The 24,761-nt window shown below is 39.0% G+C and overlaps 1 protein-coding gene across 3 annotated transcripts; it reads right to left on the reverse strand.

The window, feature by feature from the left end:
- Window positions 1-1,899: 1,899 nt before the first annotated feature.
- Window positions 1,900-6,943, reverse strand: LOC107792404 (uncharacterized). 3 transcript variants are annotated; one of them, XM_016614614.2, is made up of 6 exons: window positions 6,582-6,943; window positions 5,154-5,939; window positions 4,847-4,905; window positions 4,288-4,416; window positions 3,828-3,963; window positions 1,900-2,425 (listed from the first exon to the last, which is right to left on the reverse strand). In XM_016614614.2, the coding sequence occupies exons 2-6, from the start codon at window positions 5,859-5,861 to the stop codon at window positions 2,105-2,107; spliced, it is 1,353 nt and encodes a 450-aa protein (XP_016470100.1). In that variant the 5' UTR covers window positions 5,862-5,939; window positions 6,582-6,943; the 3' UTR covers window positions 1,900-2,104. The 3 variants fall into 3 exon arrangements, with proteins under 3 accessions (XP_016470100.1, XP_016470102.1, XP_016470101.1); XM_016614616.2 differs by having other exon boundaries at window positions 6,745-6,882; XM_016614615.2 differs by having other exon boundaries at window positions 6,618-6,854.
- Window positions 6,944-24,761: the final 17,818 nt, after the last annotated feature.

Here is a 24,761-nt window from a genome sequence, read left to right on the forward strand (position 1 = left end):
TGCACTTTCAAGTTCACCAATTTTCTCCACAAGTTTAGGAATAACAAATTTCGATCTTGGATCAATTTCTACATCTCTCCAACGCCAAAAATCACAAGATCTTGGATCCTACAATGATGAAACACAAGGAATTAATTAAAGGTCAATCAGTGAAAGCTTCAACTAATTTAAAAAGATTAAACTTACCTCATAGTATGGACACACCCAATATCTTCTACCGGGGTTCCGAGGGGTCCAAACAGTCATTATCGGCAGCACATAACCATGATTGCAGCGCACTTCTTCATTCAACCCAGGATCATCATCTTCCATGCAAAGCCTAGCCAAGTTAGTTGACCGCATTGTCGACTAGGCCCTAAAAGCAGATGAACTCCTCAAATAAGAAGAAATTCGAAACATTCAATAAGCCCTAAAATCATATGTACCAAAAGATTATAGAGAAGAATAAGGCTTTGATTCAGATAAAAGGATTCGAAATTGTAGGTCTTGGCCAGAATTTGTGAGTGATTGAAGGAGAAGAGATTTAGGGTTCGTAAAGAAGAGAAGAAGAATTGGATCAGATAATTGGAGATTTTACCTTTGGGTCTCCTTATAAAGTAAAAAGTCTCTTTTACCATTAGGTCTCTTTATTTTATAATGATTTTTTTTAAATTCATTTTATCCATTAATTTTAGTGTAAAATGCGCTCACAAATCAAATGTTTCCACGCGTTGGGTCTGGGGTCATGGAGAGTGGAACAAAATTCACTTGCAATGTGTTTAGGGGGTAAAAGAACACTCGTTTAGTTAAAGTGTTCAAACCTGTTTTTTGGACAAGTTTAATGGGTCTTTATATATTTTGCCATTTTAAAAAAATAATTATAAGCATATGTACGTACATAATTGATTAATAACCTATTAAAATTATTATCAGTGTATAGGATTTAAATTCTTTTCGCTTATTTCTTGGGAGAAACTATAATGTCTTTGGTTTGTAATTTTCTCAAATAGTTTAAAACAAATTGCAATTTCATAATAATAACGTCTGTCATAATGCTATCTTTAATGAATGTAAATAATATACTTGAGAAATGTATAATTTTAGCAGTTCCCAAAAAAAAAAAAGCGGACAAAATATATTTTTTATATAATATACCTATATACAAAAAAAATATACATATTTTATATGTTTTTTAGCTAACGAATGCAATTAATTTTGGTCAATCAGCCAATTTTTTATTCTGTCCGACATACTTTAGTTTAAGATATGCTTCGCACCGCAAATAGGCTTTGATTTGATTTATTGCAACTGGTAGAGTGTTGCTCCTTTGTCGCAAACTAATGCCCTACCTCAACTAATTTCACGATATATTTATTACCTCCCACTAGCACCAATACCAAATAATTTGTCAATCAAGATTTAAACATATAAGAACAAGTTAACTAATGTTTTTGCCTCCGCAGAAATTTGAACCTAAAACCTCATAATTCTATAATATCATCACCTATTCAAATGGAGTTTTTTACATATAATTTCAATTAGCTTCTTTATAACTTACTGTACGAGAGAATTTCAATTACATCGCGAAATAATTTTCTTAAGATTGTTTTAAGAAGAAAAATAAAAGAATAAATGGCTAATATAGTCTGGAGAGTTTCTTTCCAGTACTTATATTAAGCCTAAAAGTGGATATTTCTACACTTATCGTCTCATTCGGAAAACAAAGATTAATTACATTTAGAATATCCTCTCTTAAAAAAAAACGCATCTCCAGAAAAAACCTGAAATGATGTATCTTTATTAGAAGCTTCTCTAACATTGGATGACTAAAAAATCTAACACCTTATGCTCTCTATTACTCCTACCTACTTAGCAGCCCCCTGAAAAGAATCTTTAACACATTAATCTTACATAAAAAGAAGACCAATAAATACGTCAATTTTAGCATATATTCTGAAAGTTTCTCTGAATACATTGATACAAGCCACTGGCTGACACGCACACACAAAAGAAGTGTCAATCAAGTTGAAATTGAGAAAAAAGAATTATAAGGTTTAATTAAAGAATGATGATCCAAAGTATCACTACTTATATAGGATGCTTAAGTTACAACATTGCTTGCTTATCACTGTGGTTTCTTCAGAATCATATGACCTGACTCATCCTTCTCAAAGAGACGCTCAATCAGTTCTTCCCAGTTATCTTTGTTCTTGCTTTTAGTCGACGACCCTGTAGATGAATCACCAACTGATTTATCAGAATGTTCATCCTCTTTTCCATCAAAAGTTCCATAATGAGAAGGTGAAAAAGCATGCGGTACAGCCAAGGTGACAGCTCTCTGTAGAGCAGCTTTATGCTCCTCGCCGTGCCCTCTAGTTAACGTCTGTTGACGCTCCATCTTTTGCTTAGCTGGAATTTCCATCACATGATCTCTCTCTTCCATCAACTAGATGCATAAAATAAATATGAATGTTGTCAAAACCAATTTAAGCTTCAATACCTACAACGTAACAAGGATACATAGAAGAACTCTTTTGGACCACATCAATAGAATAGAATGGCAGATACATTTTACAATTCATTTGAATTCCAATTCCCAACTCACAAATAGGGGCATCACAAGATACAGGTCGTTCATTTAAAGTATGTTCAAGCCAAATTACCCTCATATTTCAAGCCCGAACAACTAGCCATAAGTGAATTCAACAATATTTGCATAAGCTAAATGAATGACTACCAAAGCTCCCCGTAAATATTTAAATATGTTATAAATCAATCAATAAGCTATGCATCAATGCCAAGCTACTCGGTTTGACAATATGAATCCTCTATATATTTCCAAAGGGCATATAAGTTGCAAAAATTCTTCAATGCACCTACATTAACAATACATATTAAAGAAGGGAATTTGCCCCTATATTGTCCGAAATTGAGCAACTTTGCTCTCCATTAGACTTTTTGGTCTAATTTTACCCCTGCTGTTAAGTCAAAGTCTCGTTTTGCCCGTAACCCCCTAAGAAAGCTCCAACTTGAGGGCACTAAACCATAGTCAAAAGTTGAGGGGTAAATTTGGACATTTTTTCTCGAAGAATTTGTACATGTGGATTCCACCCATTTCACGCTGGATCTCTATTAATGGCAAGGGCAAATACTTGCTAACAGCAAAGCAAGGGTATGTATGGACCAAAAGTTTAGCCGCGGGAAAAGTTGAGCAATTACGGATACTACAGGGGCACATTTGAACCTTTTCCCTTATAAGAATGCATCAATCCACAGACTACAGGAACCAATAGACACAACCACGCTTTTCTGCTTTCAGTTTCTCTATTTGACGACTTGTGCAATAAAAAAGTTTACCCACTCTTTATCAATAGAGCTGCATTTCGTATTCAACCACCATTAAGAGTGATGAACTTGTGACAAGAAGAATTACCACTGAAACTGTCTTAACTGACAATGAAAGTAGATCATAAGTGCCTCACACGGGTGGACTGGGTACAGACAACGCCATCAATGAAATAAGGTGGAGAGCCCATGAGTGAAAACATGTTCATACTAGTTTTAACTTTGAACCATCACCATTCAAAGTTAGTGCAGCAGTAAAATTTCTATTTCTGTGATTGTGTCTACTGCATAGAGCAGCAGGCATATGCAAAAACCATGAATTTATTGAAAATTCATTCCAGATAGGCTACAGCTGAGCAGGCACAGTAGAAGTAAAACTACGGTTACAACGATGTAAAGTGCAAAGACAATTTCTTTTTTATCAAATAAAGTGTAAAAAACAATTTGTTAGGTATTATATCACAATCCATCAATCGTCATAGACAAAAGTGCACACAACTTACTTTGAGGGCCCTTCGTGCTTCTCTCTCTATCCAAATAATTGCATGATCAGAAGTAGCATTACAAGAGAGAACTATGTGCTCAAATCTCCCATCCACTGGAACTGCAGTCCTCACAACAGGTGGAAATCGTCCACATCTGTTTTGACAGACAGTCATGGTAGTATAGGAATCAGAGTTCAAATTATTTGCCTAATAGTAGACTAGAAAATACTGCAGACTAAATGGTATCCTTATCGATTGCATGTACTATGCAGTATGCAAACCGACAATGTGGTTTTTATGGCAAACCTGCCGCACTAGATGCTTTTATTCAAAACAGAAACATAACAAAATTGATTGAACATGTACAATAAATGGCTTATTATACAGAACCAACATCAAAGAACTTGTTTAATTGATGGGGTTGTGTTTAAACGACTCAAGACAATTTCATGTAGCACATCCTTAAGTCTGAAACTACCTAAAAGGTTTCCTCTCAACAATGTGGTAAAGGCGACCTGGGGCATAAAGTCTGCGTGGATCTTTGATCATCTTCTCTTCTGAGATGCATGTATCTCTCATGCACCTCAGACATAATAGGCATGGCAAACTGCAAAAAATAAATAAGCAAATGAAAATAAATGTGGTTACTCATGAATAGTAAACATCAGCATGTAAAAAAGAATCAATAATAGTGGACCCTCCACTTAATGACTGCCGTAGGAAATCTCATCTTAATGTAGGAACAATCGCATCCCTACTATGTAGTGCCTTCCTATCTTTTACAAAAACATGATTCTGTCTCTTTTTAATATTAAATAAAGTCTTAGTAAGTCCACTGGGGGTAAACACAATGAAGAGGAGATGAACAAAAACTGAAAGCAGAAACAAAAAGAAGAGCTCAATCTTCCTAGTTGATGGGGAACCACCAATCTAATGCTTCTTAAGAGAGTTATAGACGAGGAACCCGAAGTTCTTATTATAAATAAGGGAATGGACTCTTGAAAGCAAGTAGAAGATCAAATTCAAATATCTTTTACCAGAATAGTGACTTGAATATGTCTTCCAAGGGGGTTGCTGTACGTGGCAAGAAATCATCCTATTTAAGAAAAAAGAAGATGGAGTTAGATTGAAAGAATTTGCAACCAGCACGATCAGACAAAAACATCAAAGGAAGTCCAAAAAGCCAGGAGACATATTGATGATGGACATCAAAATAGAGAAAGGAAAATAATGCAAACATCTCAACCATTATCCATAATAAATGAAGCTCATTCCTTTCTAGGTACAAATTCGAAAGCCAATAAATCAACTTCCCCTAGTAAGAAGGACGGAGAGTACACTTGCCTGAAGCACAATGGAGTTGATGACATCTGCATATCTCACTGCCAGATTCAATGACATACATCTAGCTGGTGCAATAGCAAAGCACCTTATTCTTTTCCTGTCAATATTGCCCAGTCTGTCACGATTTTGTGCTACTACCATTGTTAATAACGCTGCTACACCTGACCCAAGTGAATGTCCAGTGAAAGTCAAGGTATAGTTTGGATATTTCTCCAGCAATTGCCTCAAGATTTCACATTCTGTATTTAACACCAATCCAGCCGCTTTTAATAACCCATTGTGAACATATCCACCGTCATATTTCCTTTTACCCAGCTTATTGTCCAACAAGACTGCATAATCACTATGCTTCGCCAAATCAAGACCTCTAATAGCGAGAACTATGTCAGCATGTTCATGATCCAGATATAAGAGATATGGTGGTACTCGGCCACCGGTATCTGGATAGTTTTTCTTCACAATTAAGCAATCTGGATTAATTCCATATCCTTCAGGTGGTTCCCACTGAGGTTGTCTAAGATCATCTTCGTATACGGCCAATATGTATCGGCAGAGCCTAGGAACAGGTTCAAATTCTTCAGCTGTGGCAAGGCCCCAAGTTTCGCTGTCATGCCCTGCACTGTGGAGGCACCGCTTCCATGCCCAGCGGGCACATGCTACACAGTATACACATTCAAGGAGAGGGGGTAAACCACAGAGAACTGACATTATTACTTAGAGCCTATGCATCAAACCATTGAGAAAGAATGCCCTTGAGTATATATCCAGCATAAGCAAGGAAAAAATCTGCAATGTCAAGATAGCAGATTATAAGTTCAAAGATGTCTTAACATAAATGCCACAAGACCCACAACTTAGATGAGTAGTTCACAATCATATAAACAAATATCAATCAATCAACTAGGTTAAAAGTCGGGTTCTTTTTTTCTTTTTTAAAAGAAAAACTGAGAAAGCTAGTTGGGGTTGGCTATATGAATTTTTTATATCCACTCCAATTACAATTGAGCTCATTTCATTCGAACATTACCGAATTGTCTTTACAGTTAAATTGGGAGTTTGCTAAAACTAGAGATGTCTTGTATCTTATTTAGAGGTAAAATGGGAGTTTGCTAAAACTAGAGAATCTTACAATTATCTCTAACTAAACAAAAGAGACTTATTCCTACAGTGATATTCATATCCATGCTAAGAGTATCTAATTTGGTGCCGAAAAATAAATTTAAAACTATGCAAGTTGTACATGTATCAAGAATGCTGAAAATACAAGAATTTGATTCTATAAAGAGCCTTCTTCACATTTCATTGGTACCCAGTAACATGAACTATGATTAGGGGGGAAAAAGAGAGAGGAGAAAATGGAAAGAGCAATAAAAAGATTAACAGCTTTAGCTCTGCAACATTAAACATTAGCTGAATTGGTCCATCTACCTTAGGGCTAGTGTGCAATTGAACACGTTGTAATACCTAAAGAAAGCAGAATAGGCATAGAATTGACACGCCCAAGTAGCAGATTCAGGTAATGATCAAGAAAACGAACAAACTGAGAATTAAAAGGAGGGAGAATTCTGGAGTCAACGCCGTGAATTCTCACTTCTCAGTTCTCAGCAGTCAGCACCCTCCCCCTGCTTCTTCTTCTTTTTTTTGGCCAGAATAATAATCAAGGAAATTGCACAAACTTAGCCTCGTTATCAGGACATATGTGTACCAATCATTGCTGAGTTGTAGTATGTAGTGGCTTATGAGCTAGCTGAAAGTCAAAATTTGGACTCGGCTAATAACGTGGCGAGTATTTTTAAGGCCGAGATGTTGTCTTCACTTTTGCTCCTTCACCGACCGTAGTTATAATCGTTCATCACGTGTTTGGTGTTTTCGTTGTCCTTTTTCACTCGTGTTTTTTCCCTGTTCTCCGGAAGTGGATTTAGGGAAAAAGGGAAACTGGAAAAATATTGAAAAGGAGAAAAAGAGAAAACTCTAATAATGTAGAATTTTTTATAGTGTCCACTTCTCCTTTTCTATTTAATTCCAATTTAAAAGGAGATGAAAACGGACAGGAAAATGAAAATTATATAAATGTTTCTAGTTAATTTAGCATATGATTTGTAGTGTCCACTTCTCCTATCGATTTAATTCCAATTTAAAAGGAGATTGACAACAAATAGGAAAAGAAAAATTATATAAATGTTTTTAGTTAATTTAGCATATGAGAAAAAATTATCTAAATTTTTTGTTATAATTTGAACCCTAATTTTCCACAACTTTCGCCCACATAATTGATTATAAGATCACACCATTTGGTGCAGACAAAAACAATTATATTCATATGCCTCTTTATGCACATTGACCTACTTTGATGTTTTATTCTGCAACGATAAACTTGAAAGGAGAAAACTAAATATTTGTAGGATCTTTTTTGAACGGGCATTTATGAAACTTCAAAAAAGGCTGATAGCCCGTTTGGTCAAGCTGCAAAAATTAACTTATTTTGTGTAGTGCGTTTTCTTAAAAGTATTTTTCTCAACAATATTTTTGGTGAGAATCAGTTTGTGTTTGGCTAATTAATTTAAAAAATATTTCTGAGCAGCAATTAGTGTTTGACCAAGGTTTAAAAAACTGTTTCTAAGTATATTAAAAAGTACTTTTGAAGATAAGCTACTTTTTTCTGCTTCTCAAAAACTGTTTCTGCTTTTCTTCAAAAGCACTTTTTTTCCTTTCAAAAGCTTGGTCAAACACCTTAATTTTAGAAAGAAAAAAACACTTTTGACAAAAAAAAAAAAAAAAAATTGGGAGAGATTGTGTATGCCTAGGTCATCAGGAGGATTGAACATCATTAATTTTTATATATGGAATAGAGCTGCAATTTGTTTACTTTTTGGGGCATTATCGGACACAATATGGATTCAATAGGTGCATAACTTCACACTATAGATTCAATGGGTGCATAACTTCTATATAAAAAAGGGAGAGACCTAACAGTTTTACCAACTCCTAAACAAGTCAGCTGGAGCAATATATTGGATGCTAGAAAGTGGTTTCTTAATAGAGCATGAACTTTGGGACAGCTCTGCAGACTTATTGCTGGAAGGGAGTTCTCAAAACAGTCTCAGAAGGTCCAGAGGAAAAGCATGAAACCAGGTCTAATGCCAAGACGCCAGTTTATCCTATGGCTAACTGTTCAAGGAAGATTATCTACGGTTGATATACTAGAAAAGTGAAAAATTCAAGCTCCTAAAGAATGTAGGAGTAGAGGATACTCTGTCACATCTCTTTTTCACATGTACCTACTCCAAATACATATTTGGTGCTCCCTGTTGAGTTGGACGGGAGAACCAACAAGGGTTGTGGTGGAGTGGTAAGTACTCATTCATCCTTAATCAAAGATCTCGGGTTTGAGGCATGAGTATGGAATTAACTTTGTTAGGGAGCGTTTTACCTACTTCCCGGAGTGAATTCGAATTTAGTCATGCCACGATGCGGGTACCGGACACCGAGTAAGAAACAAAAAAAGAGTTTGGATGGGAGAAAGCATATAGATGGGAAGCTGGGACGATGAAGTGCACTAGTTATCGAAAAGGATAAATAACAACAGAGCTAGGGTATGGATATTGAACTTCTTATTTGTTGTCTCAGTTTATTACATCTGGAATGAAAGGAATACTAGAAGATTTCAAGGGGTTCAAAGAGAAAGCAATAGCAGGCTGAAGGAGATTGCCATTCAAGTACACATCACAGAGCAAATGAAAATAATTACTTGATAAATTAAATAGATATCATGCGTAAGAGTAGATTGATGAATAGTAATAATAGGACCCTGTGGGATTTATTTAATATAATAACTACTATGTGAATAATCCAGTGGTATATTTGATTAAAAAAAAGAAGAAAAAAAAGATTGATGAATATGCTATGTATCTCTTAGATAGAAATGGTTTCTTTCACGAGGTCTTAGATGTCTAGTTATAGAGTCCCACGAACTAGTAGATATACATTTGTATACCCTTGGTTGATTTTTTTATTTTTTTTTACTTTCGACCAGGAAAAAAAGAACATTGTATAGGGTAAAAATATGTTATGCTAAGTAATTGCATAAGAGAGTGACACGTGGAGTCGAAAGCAGATGATAGCTAAAATCGAAGACAATTGTTTCATTTATTACCGGAAAGAATGATGCTCATAAAGATGCAATAAATGTCTACCACCCGGTAGCATTTAATGGAGAATATTCTACAGCATTTAGTACATTGTCCGTTATAATAAATTTATCATTTATGCTCATCGTTACACACTCTTCAATGACCCTCATAATTGACATTAAAGAGGGGCATGATCCTGAGACCTTGTTCCCTAGGTGCACCTATAAATAGTGAGATCTATTGTCATTGTAAAAAGGACACAAATTTTCTAGCAAACTGACACTATAATCTATTCAAAACTTTATACAACTTTACCTTTTTACTTTTTGATTTCATTATTGTTTTGCCCGAAAGCCTTGCTCCCGGAATTACTGTTTCTATTATTTCGTCTTCATTTCAAGGCTAAGTATTGTATATTTTTTCAATTCTTGTATTATTTCAGAATCGAATTAATTCACTTGTCTAGAAACCATGTATAAATTCAACTGTATCTTTTATGGATAAACAATTTGGCACCCACCGTAGGGCCTAGACAGTCGTGTAATTAAGTTGATCATTGTCTCTTTTACTAACGTGTTTTGATTATTTGTTCTTAGCAAAAAATCACAAAAACTGGCAGATAATGGTGTCAACAACACACACAATCCTGAGGCCCAAGGAAACCAGCCTCAGCACGATGATTCAATCAGTGACACCCGCAATAAGGGAAACGATGCTATGCTGGTCCATGGCAGGCGGTACCCGCGACATGTTCGGGAGGCAACTCTCGTTGATGCTGAAATGGAGCATGTTGTTGAAGCGGTAAGGGTCCTGCAAGAGCAACAAGAGGTCATTCTAGGCCATCTCACACGGCAGGATAAGGTTATGATAGAAATAAAGCAGGTGTTGTCGGGTGCTTCCAATAACGCAAATGGACAAGGTCCAGTTGCTCCCGATGCTCCCGCAAATCAAACAACGTGGAGGGTCAACAACAACACCTCGAGGGGCGAGGTCGGCTCTGATGGGGCCGGGGGGAGTAGTTCTGGTCAAAACAATGAGAGCGATCCCTTCAAAAGTGAGCTCCTGCAGTTTATGAGGGAAGTGAACGTCCGCATGGACCAAATCCCGGGTGCACCACGAGTGCTGAAAGGGCCAGACTCAAAGAAGTATACTCAGTTGCCGTATAAACCAAGCGCGGCACCAGAATTGATCCCGAAGCAGTTTAAAATGCACGACGTGCCGAAATATGATGGGACTTCGGACCCTCAGGAGCATATTACCACCTATACAACGGCGGTGAATGAGAACGATTTAGCTCCCCACGAGATTGAACTTGTCACGACCCAAAATCCCAACCGGTCGTGATGGCGCCTATCTCGATACTAGGCAAGCCGATAATCTCAATAAACCAAAACTTTTCTTTAAGGTTGAAAATATAATATTTAAATATAATACAAACACTCATCAAAACCTGGTGTCACTGAGTACATGAGCATCTAATATGAATACAAGTCTGGAAAAAATAGTCTATAATAGTCTAAGACCAAATACAGTAAATAAAGAGATAGAGAAGGAGAGACAAGGTCTGCGGAACACGGCAGCTACCTCAAAATCTCCTGAAAATCAACCGCGTGAAAGGATCAACACCCGTTATGTCCGGGAATACCTAGATCTGCACACGAAGTGCAGGGTGTAGTATGAGTATAACCAACTCAGCAAGTAACAATAATAAATAAGGAACTGAAGATAATAACGAGCTACACAGTTATGGTTCATTTCCAGTAATTCCAGCAAAGAATAGACATGCTATCAAATTTGGCAGTTTAATGTCAAATCAATTTTTATACTGTTCATGTTCATGTAATCCGTATATCAACAATCTTTCAGAGATTTCACAACAATGACAAATAGCAACTAAGTGCAACAAAAAATGGAAATCAAGTACAACCTCTTAGGACAACAATCACTCACTCGGCTCCCAGCCCTCATCACTCACTCTAAATGGGTACCCGCGCTCACTGGGGGTGTACAGACTCCGGAGGGGCTCCTACAGCCCAAGCGTTATAATCTGCACGGACAACTCACGTGCCATAATATAAATATCTGGATCCGCACGGCCAACTCCGAATCTCAGTAACTGAGGATGGTCTGGGCCAATTTTGAACTGCCTCTATTTTCTTCGGATCCACCTTAATACCTTCACTGGACACTATATGTCCCAAGAATGCCACCGAACTAAGCCAGAACTCACACTTAGAGAATTTGACATAAAGTTTCTCCTCTCTCAACCTCTGTAATACAATACCCAAGTGTTGTGCATGCTCCTCCTAGCTACGTGAGTACATCAGAATATCATCAATGAATACCACGACAAATAAATCAAGATATGGCTAAAATACACTATTCATCAAATGCATAAATGTTGTTGGGGCGTTGGTTTGCCCAAAAGACATCACAAGAAATTCATAGTGGCCATAACGAGTCCTGAATGCCGTCTTTAGAATATCTGAATCCCAAATTTTTAATTGGTGATACCCAGACCTCAAATCAATTTTGGAGAACACCCTCGCTCCTTGAAGCTGGTCAAATAAATCATCAATACGCAGCAATTGATATTTATTCTTGATTGTAACTTTGTTCAACTGCCTATAATTAATGCACATCCACATAGTATCATCTTTCTTTTTCACAAACAGAACCGGTGCACCCCAAGGCGACACACTAGGTCTAATAAACCCTTTTTCAAGGAGTTCCTGAAGTTGCTCTTTCAATTCTTTTAACTCAACTGGTGCCATGTGATACGGAGGAATAGAAATGGGCTGAGTGCCATGTACCAAGTCAATACCGAAATCAATATCCCTATCGGGTGGCATACCCGGCAGGTCTGCAGGAAATACATCCGAAAAGTCTCACACGACCGGTACTGAATCAATAATAGGAGTATCTGCATCAACATCTCTCACAAATATGACAAGCATCCCTTTCCAACCATACGTTGGGACTTCAAATAAGAAATTACCCTGCTAGGAACAAGATCTAGAGAACCCCTCGATTCAACCTTTGGCAACCCCGGCATCGTCAACGTCACGATTTTTGCGTGACGGTCCAGAATAGCATGACATGGAGACAACCAATCCATACCCAGGATTACATCGAAATCAACCATACCGAGTAATAAGAGATCAACTCTAGTCTCCAGTTCCCCAATAGTTACCACACACGACCGATACACACGATCCACAGTAATAATATCGCCCACCGGTGTAGACACAAACAGGTGAAACTAAGGACTCACAGGGAATATCTAGATAATGAGAAAAATACGATGATACATATGAATAAGTGGAACTAGTGTCAAATAATATAGATGCGTCCCTGTGTCACATAGAAACAATACATGTGATCACTGCGTCTGAGGCAACAGCATCTGGCGTGGCAGGAAAAGCACAGAATCAAGCCTGCCTGCCACCTGATCGGCCTCCCCCTCTTGGGCGATCCCTAGCTGCCTGACCCCTACCCCGAGATGGCAGGACGGGTGGTATAACTGCTGGTGCTGGTGCTGTCGGTCGAGAACTCTGTTGTGAAGCCCCACTCAACAGCCTAGGGCACTCTCTCTTGAAATGACCAAATTCTTCGCACTCGAAACAACCCCTCCTCTGACGGAACTGCTTCTCCTGATAACCCGAGGAATGAACTGTAGAATCCTATGCGGACGAGGCATGATGAGAACTATGCGCTGGTAGTGCACTAAATGAAGACTGGCATGAGTGAGCATTGTAATAACCATGGATAGCTGATGCACCACGATGAGCTGGATGACCCGTCTAAGCGTGTCTGTAAGAACGACCCCTGCCTCGGTGAAACTGACCCCCTAAAGGAACAACGTTGTAATCACCCGGACCACGAGGCCCCTTAGTCTCTCTCTCTCTCCATGTTCCTGGCTACGAACCATCTCTATCTGCCGAGCAATGTCCACTACCTCATCAAAAGTAGCACCAAATACTATCTCTCTAGTTATAAGTAACCGCAGCTGATATGTGAGGCCATAAATGAATCTCCTAATCCTCTCCCTATCAGTGGGAACCAACCAGATTGCGTGACGAGCCAACTCAGAAAATCTCATCTCGTACCGCGTCACGGACATATCACCCTGGCAAAGCTGCTCAAACTGTCTGCACAGCTCTTCTTTGTGGGACTGAAGTACGAACTTCTCCAAAAAGACCACGGAGAATTGATGCCAAGTAAGGGGTGTTGCGCCAACAGGCCTACGCCTCTCGTAAGTCTCCCACCATCTAAGTGCATCCCCAGAAAACTAAAAAGTTGTGAATGAGACCCCATTGATCTCAAGAACACTTGTTGTCCGAAGTATCCATTGGCACCTATCCATAAAATCCTGAGCATCCTCTGACTCGGTACCGCTAAATGGTGGAGGTCGAAGCCTCTCAAATCTCTCAAGTCTCCTCTGCTCATCGTCTGCCATAATAGGAACTATCGGGGCCTGAGCAGCAGCAACCGGCTGGGCTGGTAGTGCCCCCGGTATCTGAAGTCCTTATACTACCTAGTCTGGAGTACGGGCAACAGGGGTATGAGTAGCTCCCCAGCCTGAGAAGTGGCAGGTGCGGCCTGAGCCGAAACCACCTGAGCAAGACCAGTGCAGGCTGCCAATATCTGGGCCAAAGTCTCCTGAATGCATGCAATCTCAATGGGCACAGACGGTGCCTGAGCTGATCCTGTCGGCTCAACTATATCTGGAATCTGTTCCTGAGTTGGAACAACTGGTGGTACTACAAGTGTTGTTCTAACTGTGGTACGAGCTACAACTCGACCTCTACCTTGGGCCCGACCTCTACCACGGCCCTGGCCTCTCGCGGCCCTAACTGGTGGCTGACCGTCCGATCCGGTAGTACGTGTCCTCACCATCTGTGAGAGAATAGAATAACCGAAATTTAGTTTCCAGAATCAACAAATTCGCACGACAGAATACAAGAAAGTGAAATTTTTCTAAAGGTTCTGCAGCCTCTCGATGATAAGTACAGACGTCTCTGTACCGATCCGCAAGACTCTACTAAACATGCTCATGACTCATGAGACCTACATAACCTAGGCTCTGATACCAACTTGTCACGACCTAAAATCCCAACCTGTCGTGATGTTGCCTATCTCGATACTAGCCAAGCCGATAATCTCAATAACCAAAAACTTCTCTTTAAGGTTAAAAATATAATATTTAAATACAATACAAACACTCCCCAAAACATGGTGTCACTGAGTACATGAGCATCTAATATGAATACAAGTCTGGAAAATATAGTCTATAATAGTCTGAGACCAAATACAGTAAACAAAGAGATAGAGAAGGAGAGACAAGGTCTGCGGAACACGGCAGCTACCTCAAAATCTCCTGAAAACCAACCGCGCGAAAGGATCAACACTCGCTATGTCCAGGAACACCTAGATCTGCACACGAAGTGTAGGGTGTAATATGAGTACAATCAACTCAGCAAGTAACAATAATAAATAAGGAACTGAAGATAGTAACGAGCTACACATTTATGGTTCATTTTCAGTAATTCCAGCAAAGAATAGACATGCTATCAAATCTGGCAGTTTAATGTCAAATCAATTTTTTTACAGTTCCTGTTCATGTAATCCGTATATCAACAATCTTTCAGAGATTTCACAACAATGACAGATAGCAACTAAGTGCAACAATAAATAGAATACAACCTCTTAGGACAACAATCTCTCACTGGGCTCCCAGCCCTCATCACTCACTCTCAATGGGTACACGCACTCACTGGGGGTTTACAGACTCCGGAGGGGCTCCTACAGCCCAAGCGCTATAATCTGCACGGACTACTCACGTGCCATAATATAAATATCTGGATCCGCACTGGCCACTTACGTGCTGCACGGCCAACTCACGTGCTATAGTATAATATAAGGATCCGAACAGCCAACTCACGTGCTGCACGGCCAACTCACATGCTATAGTATAATATAAGGATCTACACGGCCAACTCACGTGTTGCACTGACAACTCACATGCTATGATATCAATATCTCACAATCAGGCCCTCGGCCTCTCTCAGTCATAAATATCTCCAGTCTCTCGGGCTCTCATTAATCATGAAATCAGCCCAAACAACAATGATATGATGTATCGATAATAATAACAGAGACTGAGATAAAACGTGCAAGTAAAAACTGAGACTGAGTACATATAGCATTTAGCAGGCAATTCAACAAGTACGCGACCTCTGTGGGTCCCAACAGTACTATCACATAGCCTAAGCATGATTTCTCACATGATTTACAGTCAAATTTTATCAACACATAGAGAGCATATAGCTAACAACAAATTATTCAACTTTACAGTTTTTCGGGACGGACCAAGTCATAATCTCCTCGGTGCACACCCACACGCCCGTCACCTAGCATGTGCATCACCTCCAAAATAATCACATGATACCAAAATCCGAGGTTTAATACCCTCAGGACGAGATTTAAAATTGTTACTTACCTCAAAACGTGAAACTATTTACTTTGCTATGCCTTTGCCTCGCAAATCGGCCTCCGAATGCCTCGAATCTAGTCACAAATAATTCGTTTCAATCAATAAAATTTATTGAAATTAATTTCATAAGAAAATACTAACTTTTCATAAAAATCCGAAATTTAGCTCAAAAATTGCCCGTGGGGCCCATGTCTCGGAACCCGACAAAAGTTATAAAATTCAAAAGCCCATTCAACCACGAGTCTACCCATACCAATTTTACTAAAATCCGACCTCAACTTGACCCTCAAAACTACAAATCTTATTTCCAAATTTCTAAGTTCCAATCTCCGATTTACACCTCAAAATCATGTAATCTAGTCGGATTATTGGATGATAATTCAATATTATGGAGTACAAATGATCACAAGGAACTTATCTCAAGTTTTTCTTGAAAATATATCAAAAATTGCCTCTCCTTAAGCTCCAATTTGTCAAAAATGGCGAATGGGACGAAGTCCATATTTTTATAATTCTGCCCAGACAACCTCAGTTCTGCCTCGATCTTGGCCTTCGATCTTGGCCTTCGATCGAGGTCCTCAATCCTAGGCCTCGATCCTCGGCTTCGATCCTAGTCCTCGATCCTAAGCCTCGATCGTGGCTTCGATCCTGATCCTCGATCATGGCCCTCGACCCTAGCCTTCGATCATGTCTTCGACCCTGCCTTCTACCATGACCCTCGACCCTGGGCTAGATCATGGCTTCGATCGCGGCCCTCGACCCTGGGTTCGATCATGGCTTCGATCATAGCCATCAACCCTGGGCTCGATCATGGTTTCGATCGTGGCCCTCGATTCTGAGAGATTTCTAGGCTCGAATGTGGCAGAAGAAATTTCCAATAGAAGGAAATTGCAGCAGCTGTTGTAGTTCAAATTGTTTGATATGTAACCATCCAAAACTCACCCGAGGCCCTCGGGACCTCAACCAAATATACCAACAAGTCCTAAAATATCATACGAACTTAGTCAAATCCTCAAATCACCTCAAACAACGCTAAAACCATGAATTACGGCCCAATTCAAGCCTATTGAACTTTGAAATTTCTAATTTCTACAAATAACGCCGAAACCTTTCAAATCACGTCCGATTGACCTCAAATTTTGCACACAAGTCATAAATGACATAACATACCTATTAAAATTTTCAGAATCGGATTTCGACCCTGATATCAAAAAGTCAACCCCTCGGTCAAACTTTCCAAAAATTCAACTTTCGACATTTCAAGTCTAATTCCTCTACAGACCTCCAAAAATTCTTCCGGACACGCTCCTAAGTCCGAAATCACCATACGGAGCTATCAGAATTATCAGAATTTGAATCCGAGATCGTTTACATATAGGTCTATATCCGGTCCACTTTTCTAACTTAATATTTTTTCAATTATGAGACTAAGTATCTCATTTCACTCTGAATTCCTTTCGGACCCGAACCAACTAACCCGATAAGTCATAAATCAATAGAAAGGCATAAATTGAGCAGTAAATGGGAAAATAGGGTTATAATATTCAAAACGACCGGCCGGGTCATTACAATGTTGTTGAAGCGATAAGGGTCCTACAAGAGCAACAAGAGGTCATTCTAGGCCATCTCACACGGCAGGATAAGGTTATGACAGAAATAAAGTAGGCGTTGTCGGGTGCTTCCAATAACGCAAATGGACAAGGTCCAGTTCCTCCTGGTGCTCCCGCAAATCAAACAACGCAGAGGGTCAACAACAACACCTTGAGAGGCGAGGTCGGCTCTGATGGGGCCGGGGGAGTGGTTCTGGTCACAACAACGAGAGCGATCCCTTCAAAAGTGAGCTCCTGCGGTTTATGAGGGAAGTGAACGTCCGCATGGACCAAATCCCGGGTGCACCACGAGTGCGGAAAGGGTCAGACTCAAAGAAGTATACTCAGTTTGCCGTATAAACCAAGCGCGGCACCAGAATTAATCCCGAAGCGGTTTAAAATGCACGACGTGCCGAAATATGATGGGACTTCGGACCCTCAGGAGCATATTACCACATATACAACGGCGGTGAATGGGAACGATTTAGCTCCCCACGAGATTGAATTTGTTTTGCTGAAGTAATTCGGAGAGACTTTCACGAGGGAAGCCTTGACGTGGTATTCGCTATTACCCAAACATTCCATAGATTCTTTGAGATGCTCGCGGATTCTTTTATTAAAGCATATGTCGGGGCCAGAAAGGTACAGGACCGAAAGGCCGACATATTCACAATTGCACAAGGAGAGTCCGAATTATTACAAGAATTCGTCACCCTGTTCCAAAAGGAGAGGATGTTGCTCCAGGTTGTTCCGGATTAATGGGCGGCTGAAGCATTCACCAAGAGTCTGAATCCAAGAAGTCCTAATGCTTCCCGGAAATTGAAGGAAAGCTTGCTTGAGTTCCAAGCGACGGCTTGGGCATATGTTCACAACCGGTACGAGTCTAAGATAAGGATTGAAGATGATCTGATTGGCTTCTCGGCGTCGGCAAAAAGGTTAGGAGAAGAGTAAAGAAAAATCAAAAGACGATTTCGACACGGATAGACGGTCTTCGAGGGGCCAGTTTTTGCCCTACGAACGGGCCTAATGACGCGGCAAAGGTTTCCGGTCAGCAGTCAGGTTCGTTACCGATAGAAGAATTGATCGCGGTCGGAATAACATGTCATTACAGGACAAAGAAGCATCAGGTACGCGGGACCCTTCCTACCCGAGGCTATCAGAATACAACTTCAACGTCAGTATAGTAAAGTTGGCATCGTCTATGAGAAACATTAAAGAAGCACGGTTCCCGAAGCGATGAGGTCCGACCCCAGTCAGAGGGATCAACATTTGTGGTGGGAATACCACGGGACAAATGGCCATCGGGCTGGGGAATGTCGACATCTGCGTGAAGAAGGGGCGACACTATTGAAAAATTACCATCTAAGGGAATTCTTAAGCGACCGGATTAAGAACAATTACGGTCGCAACTGTGACAACGCGGAGAACTCAAAACCAGGGGAAGACCCCCGCGCTAGACGATCAACATGATCTTCGGGGGGAATGAGATCAACGAGGTTACCTTCTCAGCAGCAAAGATGACGAAGGTGTCTATAACCCATAGCAAGAGACTCTGGGAAGTCGCTGAAGACGACATCACTTTTACAGAGGAGGACGCATACAGGTTGTTGCTATTGCACAACGATGTATTGGTAATTTCTTTAAATGTACTAGATTTTAAAATCAAACGCGTTCTGGTGGATCCAGGAAGTTCGGCCAATATTCGGCCAATATCATAAAATAGAGGGGATTGAAGCAAGACGAACTTACTAGAAGCATAATTCCGGCCACAAAACTCCTCGCCGGATTCAACCTCGCAAGTGTGACAACGCGATGAGAAATCCTGCTGCCTACGAATGCCGAAGGGGTGATGAAAAGGACCCTTTTCGAAGTTGTGGACGGTGATATGGGTTATAACATTATTCTGGGATGACCGTGGTTGCATGAGATGAAATTCGTACCATCAAGATTTCATCAGTTGCTGAAATTCCCAACTCCCAAGGGAATTAAACAGATAAAAGGCGATCAATCGGCAGCAAGGGAGATGAATGTGATTTCGATCTCTAGTAGCAAAGGGAAGGAGCATGCGGTATAGCAATTACAGGAACCGACGCCTGTTCCCGAATTAAGTAAAGTCAACCAGGGGAGAGAAGCGTTAGAATCTTACCATGTGCGAAGATACTTCTAGGTACCAGAAGAGACGGATACAACAAAGTCCATAGCGGAAGGGCTCGAGCAAGTTACATTGTTTGAAAAATTTTTGGAGAGAAAATTCCACTTGGGGACTGGACTGCACCCCGAACTCAGGTCTGGATTTATTGAATTTCTTAAATATAATGCCGATTATTTTGCGTGGTCGCATGCGGATATGACATATATCCTGACGGAAGTGGCCGTACACAAGCTAAGCTTGGATCCCAACTTCCCTCCAGTAAGACAAAAGAAATGCCCTATTGAGGAGGCCAGGAAAAAATTCATCAAAGAAGAGGTAACTCACCTACTTGATATCGGTTCGATCCGAGAGGTAAAGTATCCAGACTGGCTAGCTAATGTGGTAGTAATTCATAAGAGAAATAATAAATTTCATATATGCGTAGATTATAAGGACTTGAATAAAGCGTGCCCAAAAGACCCGTTCCCACTGTCAAACATCGATCAAATGATTGATGCAATGGCCGGGCACGAGTTAATAAGTTTCCTTGATGCTTATTCCGGGTACAACCAAATTAAGATGAACCTTGAGGATCGGGAAAAGACTTCGTTCATAATAAATTTCGGCACATATTGCTATAATATGATGCCCTTCGGGCTAAAAAACGCCGGAGCCACTTATCAACGACTCGTAAATAGGATGTTTGAAAAACAGATAGAGAAACCCATGGAAGTTTATATAGACGATATGCTTGTTAAGTCTTTGAACGCAGGTGATCATCTTACGCATTTGCAAGAAACTTTTGACATCCTAAGGAAGCATAACATAAAGCTTAACCCTGAGAAGTGCGCGTTGGGGGTCAGCTCCGGCAAGTTCATAGGATTTCTGGTATCACAAGGGGGATTGAGGTAAACCCCGATAAGATCAAAGCCATCGAAGACATCCCGGATCAGCTATCAAGCGTGAAATAAGTTCAAAGGCTCACAGGGAGATTGGCCGCTTTGAGCAGGTTTATTTCCCGATCATCAGAAAAATGTCACCGTTTCTTTGCACTGCTCAAAAAGAAAAAAAAACATAATTCAACTCTTATAATTTGTAAAATTGAATGTTACTCTATTTGATTACCATAAAATTTAGTTCAACGATTATTTAAAAAATTAGAACTAGATATTTTATTTATCATGTAAGGATGTCGTTGTGTCTCCATTTTATATAATGTGACGTGAAGCTAATATGCACTCTGTTATTTAAGAGCATACCTTTAAACAAAATACATTATCAATTATTTGTAGTGCAATCCAAGCTATCTTTTAGTATAAGGAATGCATGACCATGACATAAGGAGTAAAACTATATCATCAATTGTAAACTATTTATTAGTAACACAAAAAATCTTATAAATAATAGTTGCTAGATACGTTGCCAATAATTTAATAATTATATATTGATAGTGTACTAATACTACACCATACAAAAATTAATTACAGTATCGTTTTGCAGCACTTATGGATCGTGAACAGCAAAAAACAGTAGATGACTTGTTACGAACTAATAAACTAAACTAGTAGTGGTCATAAACCAAATATTATCAATTTGCTGAAGTGTAACCAAAGCTATCTTTTTGTATAAGGGCATGATACAAATATCAAGGCTTTATCATCAATACAAAACTATTTAATTAGTAACACAAACAATCTTGTAATAATCGTTGTTAGATATATTAAACAGTAGTTTAATTCTTATATGTTGATAATGTAATATCTGTTCACTCAAAAATCAATGATAGTAACCTTATTGTAGCATATATTGTAACGATCCGACTTGTCGTTTTAAGAATTTAAGCTTCGCCTGGCGGCATAAGGTCATGAGCAGCTTCTTATTATGTGTATTGACTTGCGTGCGTGGTGAATTCAGTTACCGGATGATTTGGAGTGATTTGGGACACTTGGTCCCCAAAACGGAAACTTAAGTCTTAGGATTTTTACCGTAGTCAGAACTTTGTGAAGACGACTCCGTAATGGAATTTTGATTAGTCAATAGCTCTGTATGATGATTATGGACTTAGGAGCGTGTCCGGAAAATTATTTGGAGGTCCGTAGAGGAATTTGGCTTGAAATGACGAAAGATGAATTTTTGGGAAGTTTGACCGGGGGGTTGACTTTTTGATATCGGGGTCGGAATCCGATTCTAGAAATTGGAATAGTTTCGTTATGTCAATTATGACTTGTGTGCAAAATTTGAAATCATTCCAGATTGGTTTGATGTATTTCGGCACAAGATATAGAATTTGAAATTTCAAAGTTCATTAGACTTGAATTGGGGTATGATTCATGGCTTTGATGTTGTTTGATGTGATTTGAGGCCTCGAGCATGTTCGTGTTATGTATTGGGACTGGTTGGTACGATTTGACGGGGTCCTGGGGGCCTCGGGTTTGATTCGGGGTGGTTCCGGACCAAGTTTGGGTGTTTTGATGCTGCTGGTTGCTGGTTCTGGTGTTGTTCTTCGCGTTCGCGAGGAGCCTCTCGCGTTCGCGAAGAAGGATTTTGTTGTTAGGACTTTGTTCTTCACGTTCGCGAAGAAGGAAAATTTGTTGTTGGTCGTCTGACTTTAGAGGCTCATATATCACAATCTATAAAGAATTTGGAGATGATCCAAAAATAAATGTTGTAACCCTTTGTGTCTAAATTTCATAAATATAAACCATTTGTCATCTGGAGTTGTATACAAAAAGTTATGGTGGATACACTATAGGCTATCTGGAAAGAGGTTGGAAATCTCTGTTGCAGAGGGCTGACTTTGGGAGCTTATATCTCATAAGCTATAAGGAATTGGGAGATGAGCAACAAATAAAAGTTATATACCTTGGAGTCTAGTTTTCAGAAAGTCAAACTATTCATCATTTGAAGTTTTGTACAAAAATTTATGACCATTATACTAGAGGCTATTTGAGAAGAGTTTGAAAATGACTTTTGAAGAATTTGTTCATCGCGAACGCAAAGAACAAAACCCCTAGGCAGTAGAATAAAGTCCAAATTCGTGTCATTCTTCCATTTTTGGACCAAGGAAGCTCGAGTGAGGCGATTTTTCGAGAGTTTTTCAAGGAAAACATTGGGGTAAGAATTCCTAACTTGATTTTAGTTAAATTACATGAATCTATTGTTGTTTTTATCACTAAATTAGTGAATTGTGTTGAAAAATTTAGAAAACTCTCTTGGTTTAAATTTAAGATTTGGAGGTCGATTTGTTGTTGGAATTTGATAAAATTGGTATGGTTGAACTCGTATCGGAATGAGTGTTCGGATTTCATAAAAATTATGTCGGGTTCCGAGGGGCAGGCCCGCGTTGACTTTTGTTGACTTTTTGGAATAAATTTTTAAGTCGACGTATTATTATCCGGAATTATTTCTGATGAATTTTAATGAAGTTATATAATTAATTTGGATAGATTTGAGCTGTCCGGAGGTCAATTCAAGCAAGAAGGCTATTTTGGAATATCGGCCTAACTTTAAAAAGGGAAGTGACTTGCTTAACCTCGAGTGGGGGAATTACCCCTTAGGCATCGAGTCTTATGTGCCATTTGTGAAATGTGAAAGTCGTGTACGCGAGGTGACAAGTACGTACTCGGCTTATATGTGTAAATTTTATTGAGTTAAAGTCCTGAGCATATTGTGTGGTAAATTGGGTAATTGTTGGTATATATTTAATCATCTAATTATCGTACCTAAATCCTTGTTGTTGTTGAATCTGTTGTTATATGACAATTTGATGTGATTGTTACTTGATTATTTATGTAATTTCGTGAATTTGTTGGTTTGATAATTATTGGAATTTAATTTCATTATGGATTTTTCCTCTGTAAATAATTAATTAAATGAGCTTAAGAAGAGGTGTTTATATAATTATTGAAAATTTGAATTTAATGAAGATTTTGCTTTATGTTGAGTAATTTCTATCTCTATTGATTATTTTTGGGTGTTGGACACATTGTGTGAAGCTTTTGGCTATTTGTTATAAAATTAATTGACTTGGTTGTAGCTTTAGAATTTGGTTGTGGTCATTGGGCAAATTGTGATATGAATTGATTTGTTATGTTGCTGTGATAATTTACCCTGTAAATTATTGTGTTGTGTGAGTTGTTATTTTGGGGAGATAAGGGTGGCATTTCAATGCTGATATTATGTGGTTATAAGGGTGGCATTTCACTGTTGTGTTTGTTAGAATATTGTCTGGACGGAGCGATAAGGGTGGCAATAAGAGCGATAAGGGTGACTATTGGTATTGTCTGGGTGGAGCGATAAGGGTGGCTATAGGAGTGATAAGGATGGAAATAGGAGCGATAAGGGTGGCTATTGTCAGGGACGATATGTGATGATATGGGGTTGTGGTGTTGATAATTTTCATGTGGTGTTGTGATTTTCTTGTGTTTACTTTTATAACTTGTGCAATTTGTCTTGTTGTTGGTAAATTGATAACAATCTGATTTATGTTGAAATTGAGAGTCTGTGGCTATTGCCAAGCGGTTTATAAAAGAAATGGGCACGAGGTGCCGTGAGTAAATAATGAAGATATTTGGCACGTGAATTATCCGTGCAGTTGTGATATGAAATGTGGGCACGAGGTGTTGTGATGAAATGATAATGATAATTGGCATGTTAATTGTCCGTGCAGTTGAGATATGAAATGAGGGCACGGGGTATCGGGGAAATATGATGATTTAATTATGGGCACGAGATGCCGTAGAAATATGAAAAAGGGGCGAGACCCGTATTTTTATGATTATCAAATGAGGTGTCACATGGTGACTTTTTAATAGAAAAAATTATATTCAAAATATTTATTTGGAAGGATTTTTACTTAGAAAGTATTATATGAAAGAATTGTATTTGAAAGATATTTAATTGAGAAAATTATATTTGAAAAGATTTATTGAAAGAATTATATTTGAAAAATAATTATTTGAGAAAATTATATTTGAAAGAGAGTTATCTGAAAGAATTATAATAGAAAGATATTTATTTGAAGGATTTGATTTAATTGGGTGTAATTGTGTCTATTAATTGTTGAGTAATATTAATGGTATTCTTGTTGTCTGTTGTGCATATCACTGGTTGTTTTATCCTGCCCTTATTATTATTTGTCTCCTATTATTTTGTACATTATATTGCACAGGTTATTAAACTAGTGAGTGTCTTGACTGTACTTCGTCTTAACTCCATTGAGGTTAGTCTTGATACTTATTGGGTACCGACCGTGGTGTACTC

The sequence above is a fragment of the Nicotiana tabacum genome, chromosome 4 (assembly GCF_000715075.1).
Source record: "Nicotiana tabacum cultivar K326 chromosome 4, ASM71507v2, whole genome shotgun sequence".
Lineage (NCBI taxonomy): Eukaryota > Viridiplantae > Streptophyta > Magnoliopsida > Solanales > Solanaceae > Nicotiana > Nicotiana tabacum.